Genomic DNA, 26620 nt, shown 5'->3' with positions numbered 1-26620 from the left:
TAAATAAAATACTTGCTTTCTCCATCCCTTCCCCATCCCTTAAGGCAATCATCCCTGTGAAAAGCTGTGGGGGGTCTGAAAAGGTCAGAGTGTTACTGAGACCAAAACTGAAAAGAAAATAAAGGGGCAAAGCCTCAAAACCAATGTTCTAGAGGAAAGGAAGAGCGTGATGCATTGTATGATTTTGACTCCCATGTGAGTCTGCCATCATTCCATGAGCAATTTCACTTCTTGTGATTAAGAGCCAATGAATTTTGTTTCTACCAGCTTTAGGGTTTGGATAAAACAAGGATCCCCTCCTCCCATTTCCTCTGCGTGTTTCAGGCCAACACGCTGGAAAGTCAAGAGTGCCTGATACCATTAGACTGCCTCAAATTAATTTACACATAATCAGAGGAAGAGAAGTCCCCAAGATGGGGCCCACTTCACAAGCATGGGGATGGAGTTAAAGTGATGCATATGAGAAGTAGTTTCAGAGAGACAGTGACACAAAAGAATTTCCAGATGCAGTCATATTCTCTTTAGCAAAAAAGCGAGACATATGTATGTTATCTGAGCACTTGACATGCATACCAAAAATGTTTTCCTTACACAGATAATGAAATATTTTGGCAGGAGAAGGGTCTGTTGATTTGGGGTAATAAAGGAATCAGTAGTCTTTCTGCAGGATATAACACAGTCCTTGGAATTATATCAGTTTGTTTCAATTCTGGTTCTAGCTCTTGGGCCTATCTTATGGTAAAGAATGAAGCTCAGATCCACCCTACATTGCAGGATAAAGTAACATACCTACTGATTCAATGCGCTGTCTCAGCCCATTGAATGTATGGCTGCATTATTACCCTTTTATCTAAAGGTAAATAACCATCGTTTTCTGGATGTTGAGTTTCCCGTCACCATCGTCCTAACATCTTCTGCTACTTTTCGGAGGGTATATATACCAGAGCAGTGAAAAGTGAGACCTAGATGTCACTCGTTAAGTCTAAAATTTCTAGAACCTCATGGGAGGCCTGAATGTGCATTAGGCCATAAGTTTAGATAATTAAAGAGAGGTAAGTGAAGTTGGCTGTCTGACTGCTAGGATCTAACTATTTCTCAGGGTCTAACAATGTCGTAGCAGTTATTTTTGGTCCAAAGAAACTTGGGGTATATGTCAGAAAAGTGTTTTCCTGTTTTTGTGCTTCTGAAGCATACACAATTAGTCCTCGGCAGGTTAAATTAGAACCATGTGTTTCTCGGCAATAGCCGATGAGCTCTGTTTATCCTCAGTGAGATTTCCTGTTATGGACTTCAGTAATAACCCATCCTGCCATGGCAGGGCACTGTGTCATGTTGCTTTTAAGGTATGAAGGAAAGAAGACTGCATCATCACCAACTTTTAAGGCCTACTTATTTGGTGACCAGCAAACACTAGGCGCCTAAGTATCAGCATTCTGACTGGCCCCCATGCTAGCAGTGAAGCGCTAATGCTTCCAGATGTCACAGCAGCTTACAAGACATCTGGGCTGCTTGATAAGACCGGGCGCCCTCAGTCAGCAGGGAGACGGCACTGCTGGCTTGATTTATTCTCTCTGTCCACAAGGGTTAAAGGGCAGCCTCTGAACCATATCATGCACAGATAGCCTGGCCTGAAGTTTACCCCCACCTTCCAGAGGGTGTGTGTTCAGTGTAATTTGTGCACAGAAACACACACTTTCTCCCTTTAGCCAAGCTCAAATTGACCAAGAGCCCAGGAACGTAAGTAACTCTTATTCCAGAATTCAATCAGCCATCTCCCTTCTTTTAAGTGTTTGGCTTCTGTTGAGAAAAAAAACTTAAGGCAAAACTAAGCCTGACCCATTTTAGGAACGTGACTATTCAGCTTACAATCATACATGTGCAGAAAGAAGAAAAAAACTGGTTTGGGCCTATTGCTGAGATCGGCAGATATTGGGGAGGGGAGGAAAAAAAGAGAGAGGAGGTGGGGGGTAGGGAATATGTTTTCATAATATCTCTGACCAGTGTTTGTGGAGTTTAAGTTTACTCATAGAAGCTTTTGTTTCTGATAAGTGATTCAATTTCTTAGTTCAAAGTTTCACCTTCTTATTCTCACACTGAAATTAAGGCAACCTCTGCTGTGGCCTAAAGGACTTTGTCAGAACACCTCTACTTAGAGATTTCAAGTAGAGATGGAGGGTGTCCTGGACCCCACCCCAGAGTCTATGAGGAGTGTACATCTGATGGTGATACTAACAGGGTGAGACTAGACATTTCTTTCTTTTATCTAAGCATATACCATGGTTCAGACTCCAAATTCTGTGGATACACAGAAAACAAGGGCCATGGTCCTTAGTCTGAAAAAGTTTATAATCTCATGGAAAAGACAACAAAATAGTAATTTCAGATAGTGTTGAGTGCTGGGAAGAAAATCACACAGAGTGAAGTGGAACAGAGAGTAATGGGAGTTTGCAACTTTAGGTAAGGAGGTCAGGAATACTCCCTGGGAAGGTGGGCTCTCTAATATCATTATGAGAAGGAGCCAGCTATGCAGAGATTTGAGAGGTCAGAGTTCTCAGCAGATGCAGTTGCAAAGGATGTGAGGCAGGAGCATCTGGAAAGGCATCTGAGAGGGCTTGAGGGAAGCGAGGAGGTGTGAACTGGATCTTGAAAAATGAGTAGACTTTCCACAGCCAGAGGACAGGGAGAAGCCCTTCCCGCAGCCTTCATGGTCAGGAGATTAGGAGAGGGGGAGACTGGGAAGGATATTGTAGAACATGGCCTGGAAAGGTGCTGGGGGAAAGTCACACAGGGTTTTGGACTCATGGTTTTGGCATTTAAGATCTCCTTGGTGATGTTTTACTGAGAATTTCGGGGGTGTCTCTAAGTGTTACTCAGATAAAGTTATTAGATCTAGAAGATGGCATAGAAATTATTAGGACTAACGTTCTCAGAGGGTAAACCAAGTCCTTGCTGCCTGAGTAATAACGGTTTGTGATGAGGAGAGACTGGATAAAGAGACACAGTATTTTATGTTGGATTTTAATTTTTTTAAAGAATATGGAAAGAGTAATAAGGATACCCTAGGATGGGACAATGAAAATTAAAGGAATTATAATATTTTTTGGACGGGAAAAGAGAAAAATAATTAGGTAATAGCTCAACTTCTCTGTAACAGCAACCAGGGCAATTGTTTTTCATTGTAGCTAAGAAAAGACTGGGGGAAATCAGAACATGAAGAATTGTGGATAGTCATAACAAGGGATTTGAGGGATACTAGAATGGCTTAACGAAAAGAACTTGCTGGAACACAGTTCTGTTGTACTGGGGAGACGTCTCGATTATATTCTTTCCAAAGGTAGAGGGTTGGATCATATAATCCCCCAAATCCAATGTAGGGCTGTAAATCCATCTCCTCCTGCAGGAGATGAGTTTCTAAGCCCTGAATCCTTGTTAGAAGGAACCTCTCACCCAGAGGACTGGTTTGGTAAGGAGTCAGTGCTTGAATTTCTGCAGAAAAACTGAGGGTGAAGGAGCGGGGGAAAGAAGCACGTGTTCATGATGGGAGAGAGTAACAGACAATGAAAAAGAAATGTGTGTTGTTCAATTTTGTTTTGAGTTATTTGCTGGGTTGTTTCAAAGTGCCAGGCTGGCTTGTGTACAAGTCTGGTCACAGACTCCAGTAAGCCTGCTCCAGGGGAGACTTCTTGTTACAATTATTCTCCAAGCATAGCTAAGTCATAACACCCGGACTTTTCTGATGTGAAATGTGCCAGCTTTAAAAATCAATGTCATTGTCAACTGCTGTTGCCAGCGAAATAAGTGATTTATACTGTGGCAGAAAGCTCTCCCAGGGTGAATGCTAAAGAGCACACACACACAGAGACTTTTAGATGTCCAGGCTGGACGCCATACAGGGACATCACAGGGGCTGCCATTTCAAAGGACAGAAATCAAATAGGGCTAAAATCAAGGGCGAGAGATCTCTCAGGAAGGACAGAATTGGCAAGGCCTTCATGCTCAAAGAAGATCTCACTATAAACTCCTGTAAGATTGCTTTGGTCCCCCGAACCTGAATGAAGATCCCCGTGAGAGCTTTCTTGACCACTCTGTTTAAAATTACAACCTTTTTCATTCCCCATCCTCCTGCTTCCTTAATTCCCCCCCACCCCAGCATCTATCATCATGGAATATACATGGATGTTTTATTTGTATCATTTGTCTTACCCCACCAGAATGTAAGTTACATGAGGGATTAGAAAATATTTTTTGTCTGTTTTCCTCTCCAGTAACCCACCAGTGCCTGGCATATGCTGAATGCAAAGTACTTGTTGAATGAATGAACATGTGGATAAAAAAATCCCCACAGTAGCCCTGTGTGGCAAAGACTATCAGTACCATTTCACAAGTAAGGAAATGGGGGTGCAGAGAGATTCAAGTATCATGTTTTAGATGAGGGTTTCTCAAATATTAATGTGCAAAGGAATTGCCCAGGGGTTCAGCAGGGCTGGGTGGAGCTCCGGATTCTGCATGTTCACATTTCTTACTTCCAGGAGATGACAGTGCTGCTGGATAGCTATGAGTCCAGACAAATGATGGTGTGAGGCTTGTAGGCAGCTTCCAGTCCAATGATTCAGAGTGAACAGTAATTTAGCCACTTACCGCTTACCTTGGCTGTCCCTTCTGTGCCTCCAAATTATTGAGGTGCCTCCTACCAAATTATTACGAAGATTAAGTGAATTTGTCCTGGTAAAAAACTTGATGTAGTACCTCTGTAGTATACTTACTTGAAATAAGTTCTTAATAAAAATGTTTTATTAGTTTTTACCCTGAATCTGACAGCTTCTTCTCAGAATCCTAATACTGTTAACTTATTTTCTGCATAATCAAAATAAGAAAAGTCTATGTGTATGCTGAGGACATGATAATCCACATATACTATCAAAAAGTTAGAAATTTCTGCTGGACATACTCTGTATTTTGAGACAGGTTCCTAAAGAAGAATTGTTGGTATTCATATGTAAAATTTTAATAGTGTCAAATTGCTTTTGGGCGGCGCCTGTGGCTCAAGGAGTAGGGCGCCGGTCCCATATGCCTGAGGTGGTGGGTTCAAACCCAGCCCCGGGCAAAAAAAAAAAAAATTGCTTTCCATACCAGAAGTATTCCAGAGTAATCATTTTTTCTTATTTTATTTTTTTTAATTTTTTAATTTTTTTATTTTTTTCAGTTTATGGCTGGGGCTGGGTTTGAACCTGCCACCTCCGGCATATGGGGCTGGCACTCTACTCCTTTGAGCCAAGGAGCCAAGGCGCCCCCCCCATTTGTTCTCATTTTAGCTGGCAATGAATATTAACAAATATTAACAATCTTTTAGATTTCTAACAGTTTAATGAGAAAACCACATTGTTGAGTTTTTTAAAAAAATTTTTATTTATTTACTTATTTTTGAGATAGAGCCTCAGGCTGTCACCCTGGGTAGAGTGCTGTGGCATCACAGCTCACAGCAACCATCAACTTCTGGGCTTAAGTGATTCTCTTGCCTCAGCCTCCCAAGTAGCTAGGACTAAAGGCGCCCACCACAATGACCGGCTATTTTTTGGTTGTAGTTGTCGTTGTTTTGCAGGCCTGGGCTGGATTCGAACCCACAAGCTCCAGTGTATGTGGCTGGCACCTTAGCCTCTTGAGCTACAGGCACTGAGCCCATTGTTGAGTTTTTACTGTTCTGACTGTTGGTGAGGCTACTTGTCTTTTTTATGTCCTTATTTGCCATTAAAATTTCTGTATGCTCATTTGCCATTATATTTTCTCCTTTTGTAAATGTCTTGTTCATACCTTTTTTGCCCATTTTTAAAATCATTTTCCTTATTTTGTAGAAGTGATTTGTATATTATTAATCTGTTAAGCATGTTGTAAATATATTCTCCCAAATATTTTTTACCTTTGTTTATTATGTATTTTGGTTTTATAAAAGCATAATGTCTTTCTAGAGTTAAATCTGTCAACCTTTTCTTTATGGTTTAGATTTTATGACTTGCCTAGGAAAAAGGGCTACCTATTCAAAGATTATAAAAATATTTAGTACTTTCTGCAAATGACTTTTTTTTTTTTTTTTATTGTTGGGGATTCATTGAGGGTACAATAAGCCAGGTTACACTGATTGCAATTGTTAGGTAAAGTCCCTCTTGCAATCATGTCTTGCCCCCATAAATGACTTTTTTATATAAGACTTTAAATCATCTTTTTTTTTTTTTTTTTTTCTGTGAGGTACAGGTTTTTTGCAATGTCTTTCTAAATAGACAGCCAATTGTCTTCACATCATTATTGAACAGTCTTTATGTTGCCACTGTTTTGGGCCATGATTTCATTAAACATCTTATCTGCTCACTTCTATCCTCTTTTTATGCAACTCCAATTGTGTGTATTTTGCTGTGCTTTGTAGTGTCCCATGAAGAATACCAAAGGTCTCTGAGGCATTGATCATTTTTGGACATTTTGCTTTTTTACTTTTCTGTTCTTCAGATTGGATAGTATGTACTGATTCATCTTCCGTTGCTGATTCTTTGTCAATGGAATCTGCTGTTGAGATCCTCTAATGAGTTTTTCATCTCAGATATTTTACTTTCAATTCCAGAACTTACTCTTGGTTATTTTTATAATTTTCATATGTTTCATAAGCCATTTATTTAATTTCCATTTTGCAAATTTTATCAATAACATTACTGATATTCTCTATTTGGTCAGTTATTGCTATCATAGTTTATTTAACTATGTTATTGTCTAACATAGTTATTGTTATCATAGTTTATTTCTTTTAGTTCTTTAAGCATACAATAACGGCTTTGAAATCTTGGTTCAGTCTAACATTTGGGTTCCTCATTGACAGTTTCTATGGACTATTTTCTTCTTCCTGTGTAGAAGTCATAACTGTTTCTTTATGCAAAATCTATATCTCTTTACAAATGGATATATATATATTTAAATTGAACATTTTAGATTATATATTGTAGCAATTTTGGATGCTCACCTCTCCTCCTTAGGGTAGCTATTACTTCTTTTGTTTTGTTTGTTTGTTCAACAATATGCCTTAGACTAACCGTGGAGTCTGTTTCCTGTGGGGTTTGGTGCGCTGTTTTACATTTGTTTTTATGTTTAAGCCTGATTTCAAAGGGGTTGTTATGGATCAGTATAGTTTACATGGTAGTTCAGAGGCTATACATAAACACCTTGATCCAGTAAGTCTTCCACCCCCAGCTGGTGGGTCTGTGCATTACTGGGGATGGCATCTGAAGGCCAGGTAGTTTATATGTTACCCTCAGCTTCACTCACAAGTCCTCACAGTCACGCAAGTGATTCTCTTGGATTTTTTAGGAAGACTAACAGTTTTTACAATAGGGATACTTTAAAATTTTATGATAAAGCTTATTCATTTCTTTTTATCATTAAGGTCTCCAACACTACTAAATTAAAGAGACAACAGCAGGGACTCATGCCTTGTTCCTCTCTGGTTGAAGTTCTCTACAGGTTCTAGTAAAGAACCTTTGTTGAGTTGAGGAAGTTTCCTTCTGTGACTTCTTTACTAGGAAATTTTTGTTTAAAATCATAAAGGGATATTAAATTTAACTTTTGGTCTGGGAAGCCAAGGCAGGAGGAGCTTGAGCTCAGGAGTTTAAGAAAAGCTTGAGCAAGAGTGAGACCCTGCCTCTACTAAAAATAGAAAAATTAACCAGGCATGGTGGCAGGTACCTGTAGTCTCAGATACTTGGGAGGCTGAGGCAGGAGGATCATTTGAGCCCAGAAGTTTGAGGTTGCTGTGAGCTAGACTGACATAATGGACTGTAGCCTGGGTGACAGAGTAAGACTCTGTCTCAAAAAGGGGGAAAAAAAAAAAGACCTAGAAATAATGCCACTGAAGCAACTTGTAAAGTAACTTATATACTCAGGGAAAAACCATTTATTGATGTAGAAATTGCAAAAGAGGGCGGCGCCTGTGGCTCAGTGAGTAGGGCGCCCGCCCCAGATGCCGAGGGTGGCGGGTTCGGACCCGGCCCTGGCCAAACTGCAACAGAAAAATAGCCGGGCGTTGTGGCGTGCGCCTGTAGTCCCAGCTGCTCGGGAGGCTGAGGCAAGAGAATCGCATAAGCCCAAGAGTTAGAGGTTGCTGTGAGCCATGTGACGCCACGGCACTCTACCTGAGGGCTGTACAGTGAGACTCTGTCTCTACAAAAAAAAAAAAAAAAAAAGAAATTGCAAAAGAATGTCAAGGCTGTAAGATGCTTAGATCCCCAGTAATGTTTCAAAGTATGAACAACTGCCTCTTTCAAGGAGAAACATAACTGATTGGCAACATGAATTAGCTTTCAACTTAACAGAATGATTTCATGCAATACTTCAAAAGGAAAATAAATATTATTCAATTGCTTTGAATGAACTGATAGTATTGACTCAGGGCAGGTCTTATACTTCATTCAGGTCCTAACAGAAGATTTTCTTTGCTACAAAGAGTTATTCACTTTGGGTACTCTTACCAACAGAACACAGAGAAAACTACTTTCATGATAAATGTCATCAGGTGGTGCCTGTAGCTCAGTGAGTAGGGCACCGACCACATACACCAAGGCTGGCTGGTGGATTCAAACCCAGCCAGGTCCAGCTAAAACAACAATGACAACTGCAACAACAATAACAAAAATAGCCAGGCATTGTGGTGGGTGCCTGTAATCGCAGCTACTTGGGAGGCTGAGACAAGAGAATCGCTTAAGCCCAAGAGTTTGAGGTTGCTGTGAGCTGTGACATCACAGCACTCTACCAAGGGTGACATAGTGAGACTCTTGTCTCAAAAAAAAGATAAATGTCATGAATTTGGTAAATTTAGTGACTGTACGTACACACAGTGCCTTCCATGACAGGAAAACATGAAGGGTTTATGCACAGATGAAAAAAGTATTATTAGATCCAGATGCTCTCATTTCTTTTCATTGTATCTGACATGTGCTAAAGCTACTATCTTAAGTGACACTTTGCAATAAGTTATAAGTATTGTTAACTATATTTGTGCAAATGTAACACAGCATCTTCAGTTTCATAACACACTAAAGTTGAATGGTGTGGTATTCAGTGTGGATTTGCTATATCATTCTAAAGTGCACTAGATATTGCAGAGATGAGTGTTCATCAAAATTTTATCTGTGATAACAGCCAAATTTTATGATGAACAGAATCAGCAATGTGAATTATTAAGATTCATATAGGAATGCAGCATTTGTGTATGATATGATTTCAAATCAAAATGACTTGAATATTTCTTTGCAAGGTAAAACTAAAGCTATATATGATACAGAGCAAAAAATCTAAGCATTTAAAAAAAGCTATCTTGTCTCAAAATATTTTTTCTTCAAAAGGAAATTTCAGATGAACACTTTCCCCATTTAGCAAAGGTCACTGATGAACAGGATGATATGTGTGTATCATTTGAAGAATACACAGCTGTTATAATTGGAGAATACCATGAAAGCTTCGTTGACTTTGAGAATCATGACATCACACTTGAATTAGCATTTCAACCTTATCCAATTGATGTCATCAAGGCACCCAAACAACTACAGATGGAATTGATTGTGCTCTCAGTAGATGACATTTTAAAGTCATTGATGAATATTAAGAAATCCAATTGAAAAATGGAAAAATGCAGAATACTCATGCCTTCAGCAACATTCTCCAAAACTGTTTTCTTGCTTTTCTACTACTTATTGATGCAAATCTGCATCCTTTTACCTACCCCAAATCAATATGCCATCACAAATGACAGATATCCATCTGAAATTATGGACCTTCATATTGCAACAAATATTCAAATACTTCCAACAAAAAGCAGACACAATAAAGTCATTAAAGGTTAGTTACCTTTTAAATGAGCATACAGTTTCATTGTTGGAATTAGGTACATAGTAGCTAGATTTTATAAAATAAGGTACATTTTTAAGTATATCTAATTAAAGTTTCTTGAATGCGGCCTTATTTAAAAATTTTAAGTACATTTTTAAGTGTATCTAATTAAATTTTTTTTTAATAGAGCCAAATTAATGTGGCCTTCCCACGTGAAAAGATTCCGCACCCCTGGTGAGCTCTATCTCACCCCTGGGCTGGACTATCTAACTGCAGCCTTGGTCACTCTTTGAGAATTCTGTTACTTTGCAAAAATTCTAAATATAGTTTTGAAAATGCAGAGTTCTGAGAACTCTATGAACAGAATGCAGCCAGCTCACACCACTTGGGAATTTGAGGGTTTATTCAGCTAGACTGACAGACAGGCAATTCTACAAATCTTTAGGAAAACCACTTCTAATGCCTTCCATGCAAGCTAGCTATTTATAAATGTGCCCCCAAAGTCCTTTCCAGTGGCTTTTTCCTGGGTCAGATGATCAGTGAAGAGGAAACACTGGTTTTGAGATATCTGACTGACTTAAATTTCTTGGTTAATAACTTTGTGCATGGAAAAAAACTCTGAGATCTCTCTATAACACTGTAGATGTCCATGTGGAAAACTCTTATTAGAGATCATGCTCTATGAAAGAGACCTTCCTAGCAGTTGGGGGGAAAGGTGGCTTGGCTAGTACAGTTAATAAGACCTAAGACAGTAGACGGGAGTGTACATGGCTTGTTAACCTCATGCTAAGTTTGAGCTGCGATACACCATGGGTACAGAACACCTGGGCTTTTCTTCTGTCAGCTCACAGGCACATGGTGGAACAGGGATGGACTATCATGAGGGATGCATATCAGGATGGGTGACCTGTTCTACAGTCACCACACACAGGACCCAAGAGGACGGCATTGCCACAAACTATTACCGCCATCACACAATGTTTTCTGAGCCTCCACCCCATGGGTTGTGTCCTCTTCCACTCTGGGCTCAGATGAGTCACAGGCTGTGGGCCTTGCTGCCCCAACTTTCAAGCTGTCTGTGGAGAGAGTGTCCGTTTGGCTGAATGTCTTTCACACGCCCCCACAGAGAGCAATGCTCTCCCAGTCTTCTCCGTGGGCTGCACGTGCTTTCCCTGAGTAGTGACCTTTGTGCTACAGGCCTTCCCAGGAGCTCCCCAGCAGGTACCACCCTCCCACCTCACCACCCCGAGTATTTGGGACACAGCAGCTCCCAGAACAATCTGATAGGAGGACACAAGTTGGAGGTGTTAAATCATTCCTAAGTGGTCAAAATCCAAATTGCTGAGCAAAAGGATTCTGTCAAGATTTATATCAACATGAGACTTCCCTGAACTCACTTAGAAAGAGCAAACAAACTGCTTTTACATTGTGGATTTAGTCTTTCAGTCCACAAATACTTATTGAGCATATGTTATATGCCAAGTGATATTGTTTGGATGTTTGGCTCCTCCAAATCTCATGGGGAAATCTGATCCCCAGGGTCAGAGGTGGGGCCTGATGGGAGGTGTTTGGGTCACGGGTCTGTATCCCCAGGAATGCCTTGGTGCTTTCCCATCATAATGAGTGAGTTCTCACTCTATTAGTTCAGAGAGAGCTGGTTGTTAGAAGAGCCTGGCTCCTACTCCCATCTTTCTCTCTCTCTTGCTGTGTCACACACCTGCTTCCCCTTCACCCTCTGCCTTGACTGGAATCTCCCTGAAGACCTTACCAGAAGCAGATGCTGGTCCCATTCTTTTTTTTTTGTTGTTGTTAACTTTTTTTTAATTATTAATATTAAATCATAGCTGTGTACATTAATGCGATCATGGGGCACCATACACTGATTTTATAAACAGTTCGACACATTTTCATCACACTGGTTAACATAGCCTTCCTGGCATTTTCTTACTTATTGCATTAAGACATTTGTATTCTACATTTACTAAGTTTCACATGTACCTTTGTGGAATATTACGCAGCCTTAAAGAAAGATGGAGACTTTACCTCTTTCGTGTTTACATGGATGGAGCTGGAACATATTCTTCTTAGTAATGTGGTCCCATTCTTATTATATAGCCTGCAGAGCCATGGCCAAATAAAATCTCTTTTCCTTATAAATTACCCAGCCACAGCTACTCCTTTTATTAACACAGACAATGATATGAAGCATTGACTGCACTTGGTCCTGAAGACACAGCAGTGAGTAGGCAGACAGAAATTCCTGTCTTTATATTGCAGGAGGTAGGGAGGAAGCAGATAAACTGGTCTAGTAAGAAAACAGATGGGACATCAGCTGGTGACAAGGCTGAAGGTGAAATGTGAGCAGGAAAGGAGGATAAGGTATGCTGGGACACAGGCAATTCAGGGACCTCTCACTGAAAAGGCAATAATTGGGCAAGCACCTTAAGGGGGTGAGGGAGGAGGTCATGTGTAGCTGTGGGAAGGGCATTCAGATGGAGGGAAGGTGGAGTGCAAAATTCTGGAGGTGAGAGGGTGTCCTGTGTACCCTAAGATCAGCAAGAAGGCAGTGTGGCTAGAGCAGAGGAGAGTGGGGAGGGAGGAGGAGATGAAGCCAGAAAGTGACAGGTGATAGCCTGCGAGGCAGCAGAGCTGGTGGAGGGACACAGGAAGGAAAAAGCCATTGGTGGGTTTAAGCATAGGCATGACATGGCTTGATTTTTATCTTGGAGGGCTTGTCTGCTGCTAGGTCAAGAAAGCACTGCAGGGCAGAAGTAGGGACCCAGTGAAGGAACTGCTGCAGTAACTCATGAGACAGATGATGCCGCCTTGGACCAGGGGACTGGAATGGAGGTGTAGAAAGTGGTAACTTTCTAGATTTGTTATGAAGGTGGAGACATCAAGTTTCCTGACAGGTTGGATGTGAAGTAGGAAAATGAGAGGCATCAAAGATGACCCCAGGTTTTTGACCTGAGCAACTGAAGGATGAAGTAGCCTTCTGCAGAAACAGGGAAGGTTTCTGGGAGAGAAGCAGGTGCAGGAGGGTCCTGTCAGGAGTTGTTTTCTGAGTAAGACTGATAATTGTTAGGCATCCAGGTACAGAAGGCCTGAAGACAGCTGGCTATCAAAGTCTGGAATTCATGGGAAAGGTCTGGGCTGGAGAGAAAAATATAGTGGCATCAGCACAGACTGGATTTAAAGTCATGAGTCTGGGTGAGATCTTGGATGGTGGGTGTAGAATACAGGTCCTGGGCCCTCTAGAAGATGGAGAGATGAGGAGAAAAGCCAGAGAGAAAGGTGAAACCAGGGAAAATGGTGGCTTGGAAGCCAAGGAGAATGTTTCAAGGAGATGGACAGCAATGACCACATACCAGTTATCAAGCTTCCCTTGAAATAAAAATCAACTGTAGTTGACTCAGGATCAGGCAGAGGTGCACATTCTGCATAGTTTCAACCTGTCTTATGAACTAGTCCTTTATCTTCAGGCATTGGTAGCCCTTTGACAATCTTTACGAACACTGCAGATCTTCTCAGCAAAATGCACTCAGACACACATAAGACTGCAGACAGTTGCTAGAGGTTCTCAGACCTAGTAAAGTCCATCCTAGCAGTTAGATTCATAATCAACCCTTCCCCCATCCCCAAAGAGGACTCTTATGGCATCAACCAAACTGTCTCAATGTAAAAATTCAGGTATCACAGGTCCCCAGCTTTCCTAGACATATTTCCAAAGGGTAGAATGAGTTAGCTTTTCTGGGCTCTTACGGTAGACATCAGGGTGAGGTGAAAAACAAAATTGAAATGGACTGGTTCAAGGCTGAAAGCAAAGGAGAACTCACCACCATTTCCTGGACATGAAACACCTCTGCACCATCAGATGAGAGTCGATTGGGGAAAGAAATGCTGACAGATGATCCAGGAAGGGTGCTGGGGCCAGTGTTGTAGACCTGTGGGTGTGGAACACACACAGCAAGTTTTAATGGAAAATAACAGCTCTTCATTTCACGCCATGAAATGTACACGCCAAGATTCTTTGATATCATACACAGATATTCTAGGTTTTAGATCTAGAATGGCAGGACTTGAAATAAAATGAAATATTAAATGATAGAAAATTTCAACAACAATAGAAATCTTTCTAATATCCACTTAAAAACTCAAACTTTTTTATTTATTTATTTATTTATTTTTTGCAGTTTTTGGCCAGGGCTGGGTTTGAACCCACCACCTCCGGCATATGGGACCAGCGCCCTACTCCTTTGAGCCACAGGTGCTGCTAAAAGCTCAAACTTTTTTGAGTAAGAAATTATCTTTTTCCCTTTTAGCATTTTCTTGTCTTCTTCCTACTAAAAATTATATTTTTCACATATCTAGAAATTTACTCATAGACTGTTAGACATTTGGTGGGAACTCAGTATAATCTAGACTACTGGCTCTCTGACATAACATCAGAAATGTCTGAGGGGCTTGTTAAAACACAGACTGGGACATATGGCAGGGGGTCATGGCCAGAGTTACTGTTGCTGTAGTTCTAGGGTCAGGCTTGAGGATTTGAATTTCTAACACATTTCCAGGAGATGCTGCTGCTGCTGCCCCAGATACCCCCCTGGGGGAATCCCTGAGCTGGTTCAACCTCTTTCCTTTGACAGTTTGAGGTAACAGAGACCCTCAAAGACAAACCAAGGGGTTTTTTGAAGGGCTATTTTTACTGCACTGGTCAGCTGATTTGGTTTCTAGACAATTTGCAGCTCTTCGTTTGAGAATATTATTTGATGATATCTGTGTATCTCTTTTCTGTCCTAGCATTTGATCCTAGAAAATTTTACCCCTCTTAGCTTCTCTACCATGCTTTCCATAGTTTGTATCCAGAAGCCAGTTACTTCCTGAGAAATGAGGGAGAAGCTGGCAGCCACAAAGAGACCAATAAAAGAAGCAGTGAAACAGAGGCTGAACATGAAGCTCAAGAAAGAAATAAAATACAAAGGAGAATAAGACAGATGGGTAGATCTATGCATCCAGAAAGTGGATTACGATTGCCCAGCACTGGGGGCTATGGAGAACAGGGAGTATGACAGACAGCATGACAGTCCCCCAAAGATGTCCATGTCCTCTTCTGTGAAAACTGCGAATATTATATGACAATGTTGTTACATTACTACTAATCAAGTAGCATTAAAATAAAGAGGTTATCTTGGATTATCCAATATTCATATTGTAATCATGAGAGCCCTTATATAGAGAAGAGGTAGCTGAAGAGTCAGAATGAGAGAGACACCATCATAGAAAAGATCTGACCAGCACTGCTGGCTTTCAAGATGGAAGGCAGCCATGAGCCAAAGGATGCAGCAGTCTTGACACTGGAAAACACAAGAAATGGATCCCCCGGAGCCTCCAGGAAGGAACATAGCCCTGCCCATACTTTGGTTTTAGTACAGTGAGACCCGTTTTGTACTTCTGTCCTCCAGAACTGTAGATGATAAATTTATGTTGTTTTATGCCACTAATTTTGTGGAAATTTGTTACAGCAATAATAAGCAATTAATATAGGGAATTACTGCTAATGTGCAGAGAGAATCTTTTTGGGCTGGTACAAATGTTCCAAAATTAAATTATAACAGTTGTTCAACCCTGTAAACATACTAAAGTAACTGAGTTGTATACTTTAAACGTGACTTTAAGGTGCCTAGTAATATTATGTTATTTTTGTTCTAAGATGAGTAAAATATATATATATATAAAATATATATAATATATAAATATGTATATATATAAAATATATATAATTCTATTTGTCAATTCATTTTAAACAATGAATTAAAAAGAAAGTTGAATAGGAAATGACTAGAGGAGAGGAAGAAATGAAATGCTGCTTGATGGCCTGGGGACTAGAGAGAGAATTCAGAGACTATGAACTTCAGGCATCTCTGAAGTTGAGGGAAGAAGGGCTAAGCCACAAGAAAGGGCTGGAAACCTAACCAGGCCTCGTCATACACCGCAGAATGGATAGGACCTAGCTCCAGCCAGCTCTTCCCTAGAAAACCATGTCTTCATTTGTAATACTTACTTCTGCTTCAAAGAATAAACAGATAAAAAATGATAGAGCAGATGAGTGGTTGTTGCCAACTTCTGATTAAAAAAAGAAAAAAAAAAAGTTCACCAAAAACAACAACTTAAGACACAAGAAAAGGAAGGAGTATTCAAACACAATTGGAGTAACTAATTTGAAATGAAACATGAGAGCACAGTCAAGAAACCTCCTGACATGTCTGGGAAATCCCACTTCAAGCATGAATGGGCATAAGCAGAGAAGAAAAGGACGCTGATTAACACTATTCCAATCTTCAGAGCCAGGCGGATGGGAGAGCTTATATTAATTGTATTTACTCTTTTTTTGCAGTTTTTGGCTAGGGCTGGGTTTGAACCCACCACCTTCGGCATATGGGGCCGGTGCCCTACTCCTTTGAGCCACAGGTGCCACCATAACTGTACTTACTTTGTTGTTGTTGTTGTTAAATCATAGCTGTGTACATTAGTGCAATCAAGAGGTACAATGTGCTGGTTTCATATACAATCTGAAATATTCTCATCAAACTGTTCAACGTAGCCTTCATGGCATTTTCTTAGTTATTGTATGTAGACATTTGTATTCTGCCTTTAGTAAGTTTCGCCTGTACCCATTCTAAGATGCACCGTAGGTGTGACCCCACCCATTACACTCCCTCCACTCTAACCTTCCCCCTCCCTTCCCCTTCCTTGGCCCTTTCCTCATAGTCTTGTGCTATAGTTGGGTTATAGCCTTCATGTGAAAGCTATAATTTAGCTTCATAGCAGGGCTGAGTACATTGGACACTTTTTCTTCCATTCCTGAGATACTTTGCTAAGAAGAATATTTTCCAGCTCCATCCATGTAAACATGAAAGAGGTAAAGTCTCCATCTTTCTTTAAGGCTGCATAATATTCCATGGTATACATGTACCACAATTTGCTAGTCCATTCGTGGATCGATGGGCACTTGGGCTTCTTCCATGACTTAGCAATTATGAATTGGGCTGCAATAAACATTCTGGTACAGATGTCTTTGTTATATTGTGATTTTTGGTCTTCTGGGTATAAACCTAGTACAGGAATTATAGGATCGAATGGCAGGTCTATGTTTAGGTCTCTAAGTATTCTCCAAAAATCCTTCCAGAAGGAACATATTAGTGTGCATTCCCACCGGCAGTGTAGAAGTGTGCCCTTTTCTCCACATCCATGCCAACATCTCTGGTCTTGGGATTTTGTTATGTGGGCTACTCTTACTGGGGTTAGGTGATATCTCAAAGTACTTTTGATATGCATTTCTCTGATGATTAAGGATGATAAGCTTTTTTTCATGTGTTTATAGATCGTGCATCTGTCTTCTTCTTCCTTTTTTTTTTTTTTTTTTTTTTTTGTGGTTTTTAGCTGGGGCTGGGTTTGAACCCTCCACCTCTGGCATATGGGACCGGCACCCTACTCCTTGAGCCACAGGCGCCACCCGCATCTGTCTTCTTTAGAGAAGTTTCTCTTCAAGTCCCTTGACCAGCCTGAGATGGGGTCACGTGTTGTTTTCTTGCTAATACATTTGAGTTCTCTGTGGATTCTGGTTATTAGACCTTTATCGGAGGTATAACCTGCAAATATTTTCTCCCATTCTGAGGGCTGTCTGCTTGCTTTACTTACTATGTTCTTGGCTGCGCAGAAGCTTTTTAGTTTGATCACATCCCAGTTGTGTACTTTTGATACTGCTTCAATTGCCTGGGGTGGGGGGTCCTCCTCCTAAAATATTCACCCAGGCCAATTCCTTCAAGAGTTTTTCCTGCACTTTCTTCAAGTATTTTTATAGTTTCATGTCTTAAGTTTAAATCTTTTATCCAATGAGAGTCTATCTTAATGGTGAAAGATGTGGGTCCAGTTTCAATCTTCTACAGGTTGCCAGCCAGTTCACCCAGCGCCGTTTGTTAAATAGGGAATCTTTTCCCCACTGAATGTTATTAATTGGCTTGTCAAAGATCAAATAACGGTAAATAGCTGGATTCATCTCTTGGTTCTCTATTCTGTTCCAGACATCTACTTCTCTGTTTTTGTGCCAGTACCATGCTGTTTTGATCACTATTGATTTATACCACAGTCTCAGGTCTGATAGCAAGATTCCTCCTGCTTTGTTTTTATTGCTGAGTAATGTTTTAGCTATTTGAGGGTTTTTTCCGATTCGATATAAAATGAAGTATTATTTTTTCAAGATCTTTAAAATACGACAATGGAGCTTTAATAGGAATTGCATTAAAATTATATATTGCTTTGGGTAGTATAGACATTTTAACAATGTTGATTCTTCCCAGCCATGAGCATGGTATGTTTTTCCATTTGTTGACATCTTCAGGTATTTCTTTACTTAAAGTTTCATAGTTCTCTTTGTAGAGATCTTTCACGTCCTTTGTTAGGTATACTCCCAAATATTTCATCTTCTTTGGTACTACTGTGAAAGGAATAGAGTCCTTGACTGTTTTTTCGGCTTGGTTATTGTTGGTATATATAAAGGCTACATATTTATGGGTATTGATTTTGTAGCCTGAGACATTGCTGTATTCCTTGATCACTTCTAAAAGTTTTGTAGTAGAATCCCTAGTGTTTTCCAGATATACGATCATATCATCTGCGAAGAGTGAAAGTTTGATCTCTTCTAACCCTATGCGGATACCCTTGATCGCCTTTCTTCCCTAATTGCAATGGCTAAAACTTACATTATAATGTTAAAGAGCAATGGAGACAATGGGCAACCTTGCCTGGTTCCTGAACTAAGTGAAAATGATTTCAATTTAACTCGATTCAGTACAATATTGGCTGTGGGTTTGCTGTAGATGGCCTCTATTAGTTTAAGAAATGTTCCTTCTATACCAATTTTCTTAAGTGTTCTGATCATGAAAGGATACTGGATATTATCAAAAGCTTTTTCTGCATCAATTGAGAGAATCACATGGTCTTTATTTTTTAGTTTGTTTATGTGCTGAATTACATTTATAGATTTACATATATTGAACCAGCCTTTAGAACCTGGGATAAATTCGACGTGATCATGGTGTATAATTTTTTTGATGTGTTGTTGAATTCTGTTTGTTAGGACTTATTGAGTATTTTTGCATCAATATTCATTAGTGATATTGATCTACAATTTTCTTTTCTTGTTGGGTCTTTCCCTGGTTTGGAGGTCAAGGTGATGTTTGCTTTGTAGAATGTGTTGGGAATATTCCTTCTTTTTCTTTATTTTGGAAGAGGTTTAGTAATATAGGTACTAGTTCTTCTTTAAAGGTTTGGTAGAATTCTGATGTAAAGCCATCTGGTCCTGGGCTTTTCTTTTTAGGGAGACTTTGTATAGTTGATGCTATTTCAGAACTTGATATAGGCCTGTTCAACATTTCCAATTTGTTCTGGCTAAGTCTTGAACAAGCCAGAACTTGGTATATACTTCCAGGTATTGGTCAATTTCTTTCAGATTTTCATATTTCTGAGCACAGAGTTTCTTGTAGTATTCATTAAGGATTTTTTTAATTTCTGAGGGGTCTGTTATTTCATCGTTACCATTTCTGACTGATGAAATTAGGGATTTTACTCTTTTTTTCCTGGTTAGGTTGGTCAAAGGTATATCTATTTTATTGATGTTTTCAAAAAACCAACTTTTGGATTTATTGATCTATTGTACAATTCTTTTGTTTTCAATTTCATTTAATTATGCTCTGATTTTGGTTATTTCTTTTCTTCTGCTGGGTTTAGGGTTGGAATGTTCTTCCTTCTCCAGTTGCTTGAGATGTCCCATTAAGTTATTAACTTCCTCTCTTTCCATTTTCTTGAGGAAGACTTTCAGTGCTATAAATTTCCCTCTTAGGACTGCCTTTGCAGTATCCCAGAGGTTCTGATAATTCGTGTCTTGATTGTTGTTTTGTTCCAAAAATTTGGTGATTTCCTTCTTAATCTCATCTATAACCCATCTATCCTTCAGCATAAGGTTGTTTGGCTTCCATGTTTTGTATCAGTATGCAGATTCCTGTCATTATTGAGTTCAACTTTTATTCCATGCTGGTCTGAGAAGATGCAAGGAATAATTTCTATTTTTTTAAATTTGCTGAGGTTAGATTTCTGGCCTAGGATGTGGTTGATTTTGGAGTATGTTCCATGGGCTGATGAGAAGAATGTGTATTCAGTTTTTTTTGGGATGAAATGTTCTGTAGATGTCTGTTAAGTCCAGATGTTGAATGGTTGAGTTTAAATCTAAAATTTCTTTGCTTAGCTTCTTTTTGGAGGATCTATCCAGCATTGCTAAAGGGGTGTTAAAATCTCTCACTACTATGGAACTGGAGGAAATCAAGTTGCTCATGTCTGTTAGAGTTTCTCTTATAAATTGAGGTGCATTCTGGTTGGGTGCATAAATATTAATAATTGAAATCTCATCATATTGAGTATTACCTTTAACAAATATGAAGTGTCCATCCTTATCCTTCCTTATTTTGGTTGGTTTAAAGCCTATTGCATCTGCGAATAGGATTGCAATGTCTGCTTTTTTCTGCTTTCCATTTGCCTGGAGTATAGATGACCATCCCTTCACCTTGAGTCTATATTTGTCTTTTCATGTGAGATGAGATTCTTGTATGTAGGAGATATCTGGCTTGAGTTTTTGTATCCAGTCAACCAACCTGTGCCTCTTTAGAGGACAATTTAAACCATTCACATTAATTGAGAATATTGATAAGCCTTTCCAGAGTCTGGTGGACATTTTTAATCCTTTTGTGACTGTGGAAGTCGGAATTCGATCAAAATTTTCTGGGTGGGTTTACTTTTGTGGTGGAAGGTTACGCTGGTCTTTATGAAGGATAGGTCTGAGAATATCCTGGAGAGCTGGTTTAGTTATGGCAAATTTCTTCAACATGTGAATGTCGTTAAAGTATTTAATTTCTCCATCATAAATAAAACTCAGTTTAGCTGAATACAGGAACCTGGGTTGAAAGTTATTTTGTTTTAGGAGATTAAAAGTCGATGACCATCTTCTTCTAGCTTGAAAGGTTTCAGCAGAGAGATCTGCAGTTATTCTAATATTCTTCCCCTTGTAGGTGATGGTTTATGGTTTTCTTTTGTCTGGCTGCTTTCAGAATTTTCTCCTTCATATTAACTTTAGTGAAATTGATTATGATGTGTCTGGGGGATGTCTTATTCGGGTTGAGTTGTGCTGGAGTTCTGAAACTGTCTGCTATCTGAATTTCGGAATCTCTTGGCCTGTGTGGAAAGTTCTCCTTCATAATCTCATGGAGAGGAGACGCTGTGCCTTGTGAAGTCACTTCGTCACTTTCGGGGATCCCTATAAGACGAATATTAGTTTTCTTCGAATTATCCCAGAGCTCTCTGAGAGAGTGATCTGTTTTTGCCCTCCATTTCTCTTCCTCTTTGAGAGTTTGGGAGTGTTTGAAAGCTTTGTCTTCAATGTCAGAAATCCTTTCTTCTGCTTGCTCCATTCTGTTACTGAGGGATTCTACTGTGTTTTTCAGATCTTTGAGGGCTGTGACTATTTATCTCAATGTGTCAAAATCTGTTGTCATTTGGTCTTTGAATTCGTTGAATTTGTGAGATACCTTTTGGGTTACTGCTTAGATTTCTAATTCGATCTTAATTGCTATATAGATTCTGAATTTGATTTCTGACATCTCAGCTATGAGTTTGTGCATGGGATCTTGTGCTGTTTCTGCTCCATTGATCCTTGGGGGAGTTGATCTACTCTGATTATTCATATTGCCAGAGTTTTTCTGTTGATTTTGCCTCATGATTGTTTTTCACGTTGCCTCTGGCTGTCCTCAGAGTTGGGGAGGTGTCTCTCCAAGATTCGACCCCAGCAGGATCACTCTATTGTTGCTGGTTCTTTGTAGGGAGTGACCCTGTGTAGTTCCTCTGGGGCTGTCCCAGCCAGGGAATTCTGGTTGTGGAAGCAGCTCCGGAGTGTCACACACCCAGATCCAGCAACAGGGCGGAGGGTTGTGCACACGGTTCTGGAGTGCCTGGTGCCCAGTGACTTTGGCACAGAGTGCCCAAGGCTCTAGCAGTCTCTGGCCAGGAGAAGGGGTCCACGTAGAGGCAGGGAGGGCTCCAGAGGGCACATGGCTACCAGAGTCCCTGGCCAGACAAGAGGGCGAGTGTGGAGGCAGGGAGAGTACAGGAGGGTGGACGCGGGGTTGTGCAGCTCCTGCAATTCCTGGTCATGGCGTAGCTTTTAGTGAGGTCCGGACAGCCAGGGATCGCGGTAGCGGCACAGTTCTTATGAAGGTCTGGGCAGCCCTAGTCATCGTGGCGCAGCTCTTACAGAGGTCTAGGCGGGAGCCAATCACAGCGCAGCTCTTACGGAGATCCAGGCAGGAGCCCCATCTTCTCTTTTTATAGGAGTTGCTTTACCAAATGGCTTTCAAATTCAGTTTTCCACTGCTTTTGTCCTCCTTTTGTGGTCCAGACGTCTCTCGTTGACTCCCTGTGTCCTCAAAGGGATGATTATAGGCAGATCCCACCAGCCAGAGATGCCTGGAGTCTTGTCTCTCCTGTCTCAGTGTGCTCAGTTGCAAGGAAGCTGTTACTCTTCTACCATCTTGCTCTTTCTGTATTTATTTACTTTTAACAAATGTCTCAATGTTAGATTCTCTGCAGATGTTCATGTACATCTACATTATTTTTCACCACAGTTTTTCAGGTGGGGAAATTCTTTGATGCCTGATGCCAAAAGCCTATTGATGGCCAACAAATTATTGTATATCTATTTTTTAAAAATGATGCAATTTAGAAAGCAGATCTGAGACTACTATTTCTGCCTTTCTTCCATTTGCAATTGCAGTGGAGTCTTTAAACGATTAGGTAGCTTGTTCAACAACAGATTCTAAAAGACATAGAAAAATCTGTTCTTTTTTTTTTTTTTTTGTAGAGACAGAGTCTCACCTTACCGCCTTCACTAGAGTGCCATGATGTACACAGGACTCACAGCAACCTCTAGCTCTTGGGCTTCTGCAATTCTCCTGCCTCAGCCTACCAAGCAGCTGGGATTACAGGCGCCTGCCACAATGCCTGGCTATTTTTTGGTTGCAGTTCAGCCGGGGCTGGGTTTGAACCCGCCACCCTCGGTATATGGGGCTGGCGCCTTACTCACTGAGCCACAGGCACCTGTTCTTATGGAAAGTTTTGTATTCTTCAGGAACAATATTGCTGGAACAAGGGAATATAGAAGGGTTTTCTCCATATTTTCCAGCCTTCTCTTTTCCTACTATTTCCACCTCCTGGACATTATCACCACCAACCTGGACAGTGACCTACCTGTAGCATGATCGTAATAATGAAAACTATCCTAATAAATGAGTCATCAGAAAATTCTCAAGAAAACGTGAAGCTTTGCTAGCATAGAATAATCTCCTTTTAATCAATGGCAAACACTATCAATCCTTCAGACCCAGATGACTCTTCAACTCTGGATTGAAGGCTATGCACTTCCTCAGGCAATAGCTCATGGAAGAGTTTATCTAACGGGCATGCCAATCAGTCATTCCTCAGGGCTGGATTCTCTACCCGGAGTCCTATTTCAGGTCAGATGTGAAGAAAGCTATTTGTTTAAATGCCAAACTTCAAGCTCCCTGTAAAAATACACTCAGAGAACCAATCAGAAGGATGAATTGCATGCCCTGAGGTTTCTTTCCTTTTGTTTGGAGGGTGATAACATTCAGTATCTTTCATAACTACTATTCTTCTTGCTTCCTTCTTTCAACACCATACCATCTTCTTTGCAAGGTCTGTGTGATCTGAACCCTTCTAAATAATTTTCTTAACTATATCTTATATTATAAGGTACCTCAAAACTATTAGGAAAGAGTATAAATAACTGAAATGAAATAAATCTATCTGATCTTTATCTGTGTTATATCCAATTACAAAAAGTGAAGGAAAAAATAAACGAACTCTGAGAAGCAATTCAAGACACAGAGGTGCTGTTCACAGCAGCCATGCCACAGCCTCAAGAGAAGCTCTAACCCCATCTTTCCCTTCCCACTGTAAATCCAGGGCAGGATGTGACAGCTGGGGCTTAGCTAGTCCAGGGTTGCATCCTCTCTGGGCTGTGGACATGTGTTACCTATCATGGTTTCTATGGGGGAGGAAGACCATTGTTTGCCAGAACCCACAAATGTTTTACTGCCTCTTTCTCTGGACCCTCACCCTGTCATTATTTGTCATCCCCGAAGTCCACCTAGGAGAGGGCACAGGGAAAGAAAAGAATAATTTGGCCACAGAACTGAATGGCAGAGTTCAGGTTTCATAGGAAACTATCCTTTCCATGGGGAAAGAAGGAAGAAGTGGGAAAGAGCTGCAGACAGTAGAACTGGGCAGCTGAGATGTGGGTTTCTGGATTTTGTGCACTGTGAGTGAGGAAGGCCCATGTCCACTTTCACTTCATCCACGTGGCCTGGTGCTGGGCCACACAGGGTCCAGTCAGTGCCTGATGGGTCCTGGCCCCAGCACTTCAGTACATTCTTTCTTGCTTAGGCCTTCATTTCCTTGTATTTGTCGGTTAAGGGGGATGGACTGAATGATGCTGAGGTCTCTCTAACTTTACAATTCAAATATTCTCAGGTCAGAGGGCACTGGCTGGAGAATTCACACTTTAGAACAGAGGTCTGCAAACTGTGGCCTGCAGGCCAAATCTGGCCCAATACATGCTGTTCTACAGCCCTTGAGCTAAGAATGGTTTTATTTCATTAGGTGATTGAGAAAGAAAATCAAAAGAAGAGTAGCATTTCATGACATGTGAAAATGATATGAAATTCAAACTTCATGCTCATAAGTAAAGTTATGTATTATCTATGGCTGCCTTTACACCACAGTAGCATAGTTGAATAGCTGCCACAGAGATGTATGGCCCACGAAGCCTAAAATACTCACCCTGTGAAGTTAGCCAACCCTCAATTAAGAGAAATAACAGTGTCCTTTAGGAGGTGACAGTCCGTCCTGAGTGGACATGTGGGAAATGATGCCTATGTGACTGGGGAAAGCCAGCCAGGGCAGAACGAGGAGGCTGCTCGCTTCCTCCTGTGGGGGTTACACACACTCACTGCTCTGCTCTCATATAATGCACTTCTGAGAGGCCATTCCCCTCTGAGGGGCATGGGCTCCTGTGTGAGTCAGCAGGAAAACCCCAGGAAGAAAGGGACACAGCAAATCCTGAGGCACCTTTGCCCAGAAGGTGAGAATGTTGAAGAACAGAAAGGGGTCCTCATGGGACCATCAGGGGCAGGCCTAGGCCTCAACCATCCAGAGGCCCTCTTGAGGAAAACTGATGAAACTCATGATCATCATGTGTAGTTCTCCTTCCAGGTCTTACAAAGCAGAGCAGTGAGCACAGCAGAATGGCAGACAGGGAAGGGATTTGTTCTGTGTGTGGTTACAGATCCACCTCCTTCCCGCCCCCCACACATATGCACCAGCCAACCAGACTGGGAATGGTTTCTTCTGAAAAGAGCCTAGCCCTTCAGTTGTCTTTCAGTAGGAGAGCATCCCTCTTTGTTATGCCCCAGTGACAGAGGTGATCTTCAGGGGTAGGTACCTGAAGGGTGACGTTGATGGGCTGAAAATGACACTCCAAGTCATCCAGCTGAATGAAGTTGGATGCGTCCACAGACTCACCATACACAAAGGAGGTTGGAGATATGATTCTGGAAGAGAAAAGCAGGGGAACCATCATCCCAAGCCACAGTCAAGTGTCCATGGTCACTGCCATCCTGAGAACCCATACGTTTATCTCTATTGAATCCAGCGTCTTCCTTCCACCAAAGGCTTTCCTTCTGCAACTGTTACTTTTCTTTCCTGTGAATGGATGTAGCCAGACTATGCTTTCTAAACAGACATTTCTAGTAGTGTCTTCTTATTTTTAGGTCATATCAGTAAGTTACACCAAGAAATATGTACTGGATTACACTTATAAAATGAGAAGGAAGACTATGATAACTTTGATTTTTTAAAAAACTGGATTATAAAAGATGGTGTTCTTTGTTTTGCCATCTGAAAAAACATTTTATGGATCAAAGATGATGATAAGCTTTTAAAAATAAATATAAATGCCATGAATGGATTAATAAATTATGGTATATGTACGCCATGGAATATTATGCAGCCTTAAAGAAAGATGGAGACCTTACCTCTTTCATGTTTACATGGATGGAGCTGGAACATATTATTCTTGGTAAATTATCTCAAGAATGGAAGAAAAAGTATCCAATGTACTTAGCCCTTCTATGAAACTAATTTATGGCTTTCATATGAAAGCTATAACCCAGTTATAACCTAAGAATATGGGAAAGGGGGAGAGGGGAAGGATAGGCGGAGGGAGGGTGATTGGTGGGATTACACTATAGTGCATCTTACAAAGGTACATGTGAAACTTACTAAATGTAGAATATAAATGAAATAACACAATAACTAAGAAAATGCCAGAAAGGCTATGTTAACCAGTGTGATGAAAATACGTCCAATGGTCTATAAAACCAGTGTATGGTGCCCCATGATTGCATTAATGTATACAGCTATGATTTAATAATAAATAAAAATAATATAAATGGATTATACATTTGGGGTTCAAAACCCCATTCTGTGACAAATTCATTTAAAACATATTTGTCAGACTACCAAGATTAGTAGAAATCAGGTATTTGGACGCTGAGTCCATTCAACAATAGCAGTTTCCTTC

General features: G+C 40.6%; 1 protein-coding gene across 4 annotated transcripts in view; it reads right to left on the bottom strand.

Annotated features, from left to right (window-relative positions):
- Window positions 1–26620, bottom strand: part of ITGA9 (integrin subunit alpha 9) — a 458012-nt gene that overhangs the window by 51616 nt on the left and 379776 nt on the right. For all 4 annotated transcript variants that reach the window (XM_053599997.1, XM_053599996.1, XM_053599998.1 and 1 more), the window contains 2 exons: window positions 25481–25589; window positions 13695–13802 (listed from right to left, as the gene is read on the bottom strand). In XM_053599997.1, the coding sequence (XP_053455972.1) occupies window positions 13695–13802; window positions 25481–25589 (217 nt within the window). The remainder of the gene's footprint in view (window positions 1–13694; window positions 13803–25480; window positions 25590–26620) is intronic.

The sequence above is a fragment of the Nycticebus coucang genome, chromosome 8 (assembly GCF_027406575.1).
Source record: "Nycticebus coucang isolate mNycCou1 chromosome 8, mNycCou1.pri, whole genome shotgun sequence".
In the NCBI taxonomy this organism is placed as follows: domain Eukaryota; kingdom Metazoa; phylum Chordata; class Mammalia; order Primates; family Lorisidae; genus Nycticebus; species Nycticebus coucang.
The sequence above is the reverse complement of the archived record's forward strand: the minus strand, read 5'-3'. Positions and strand labels throughout refer to the sequence as shown.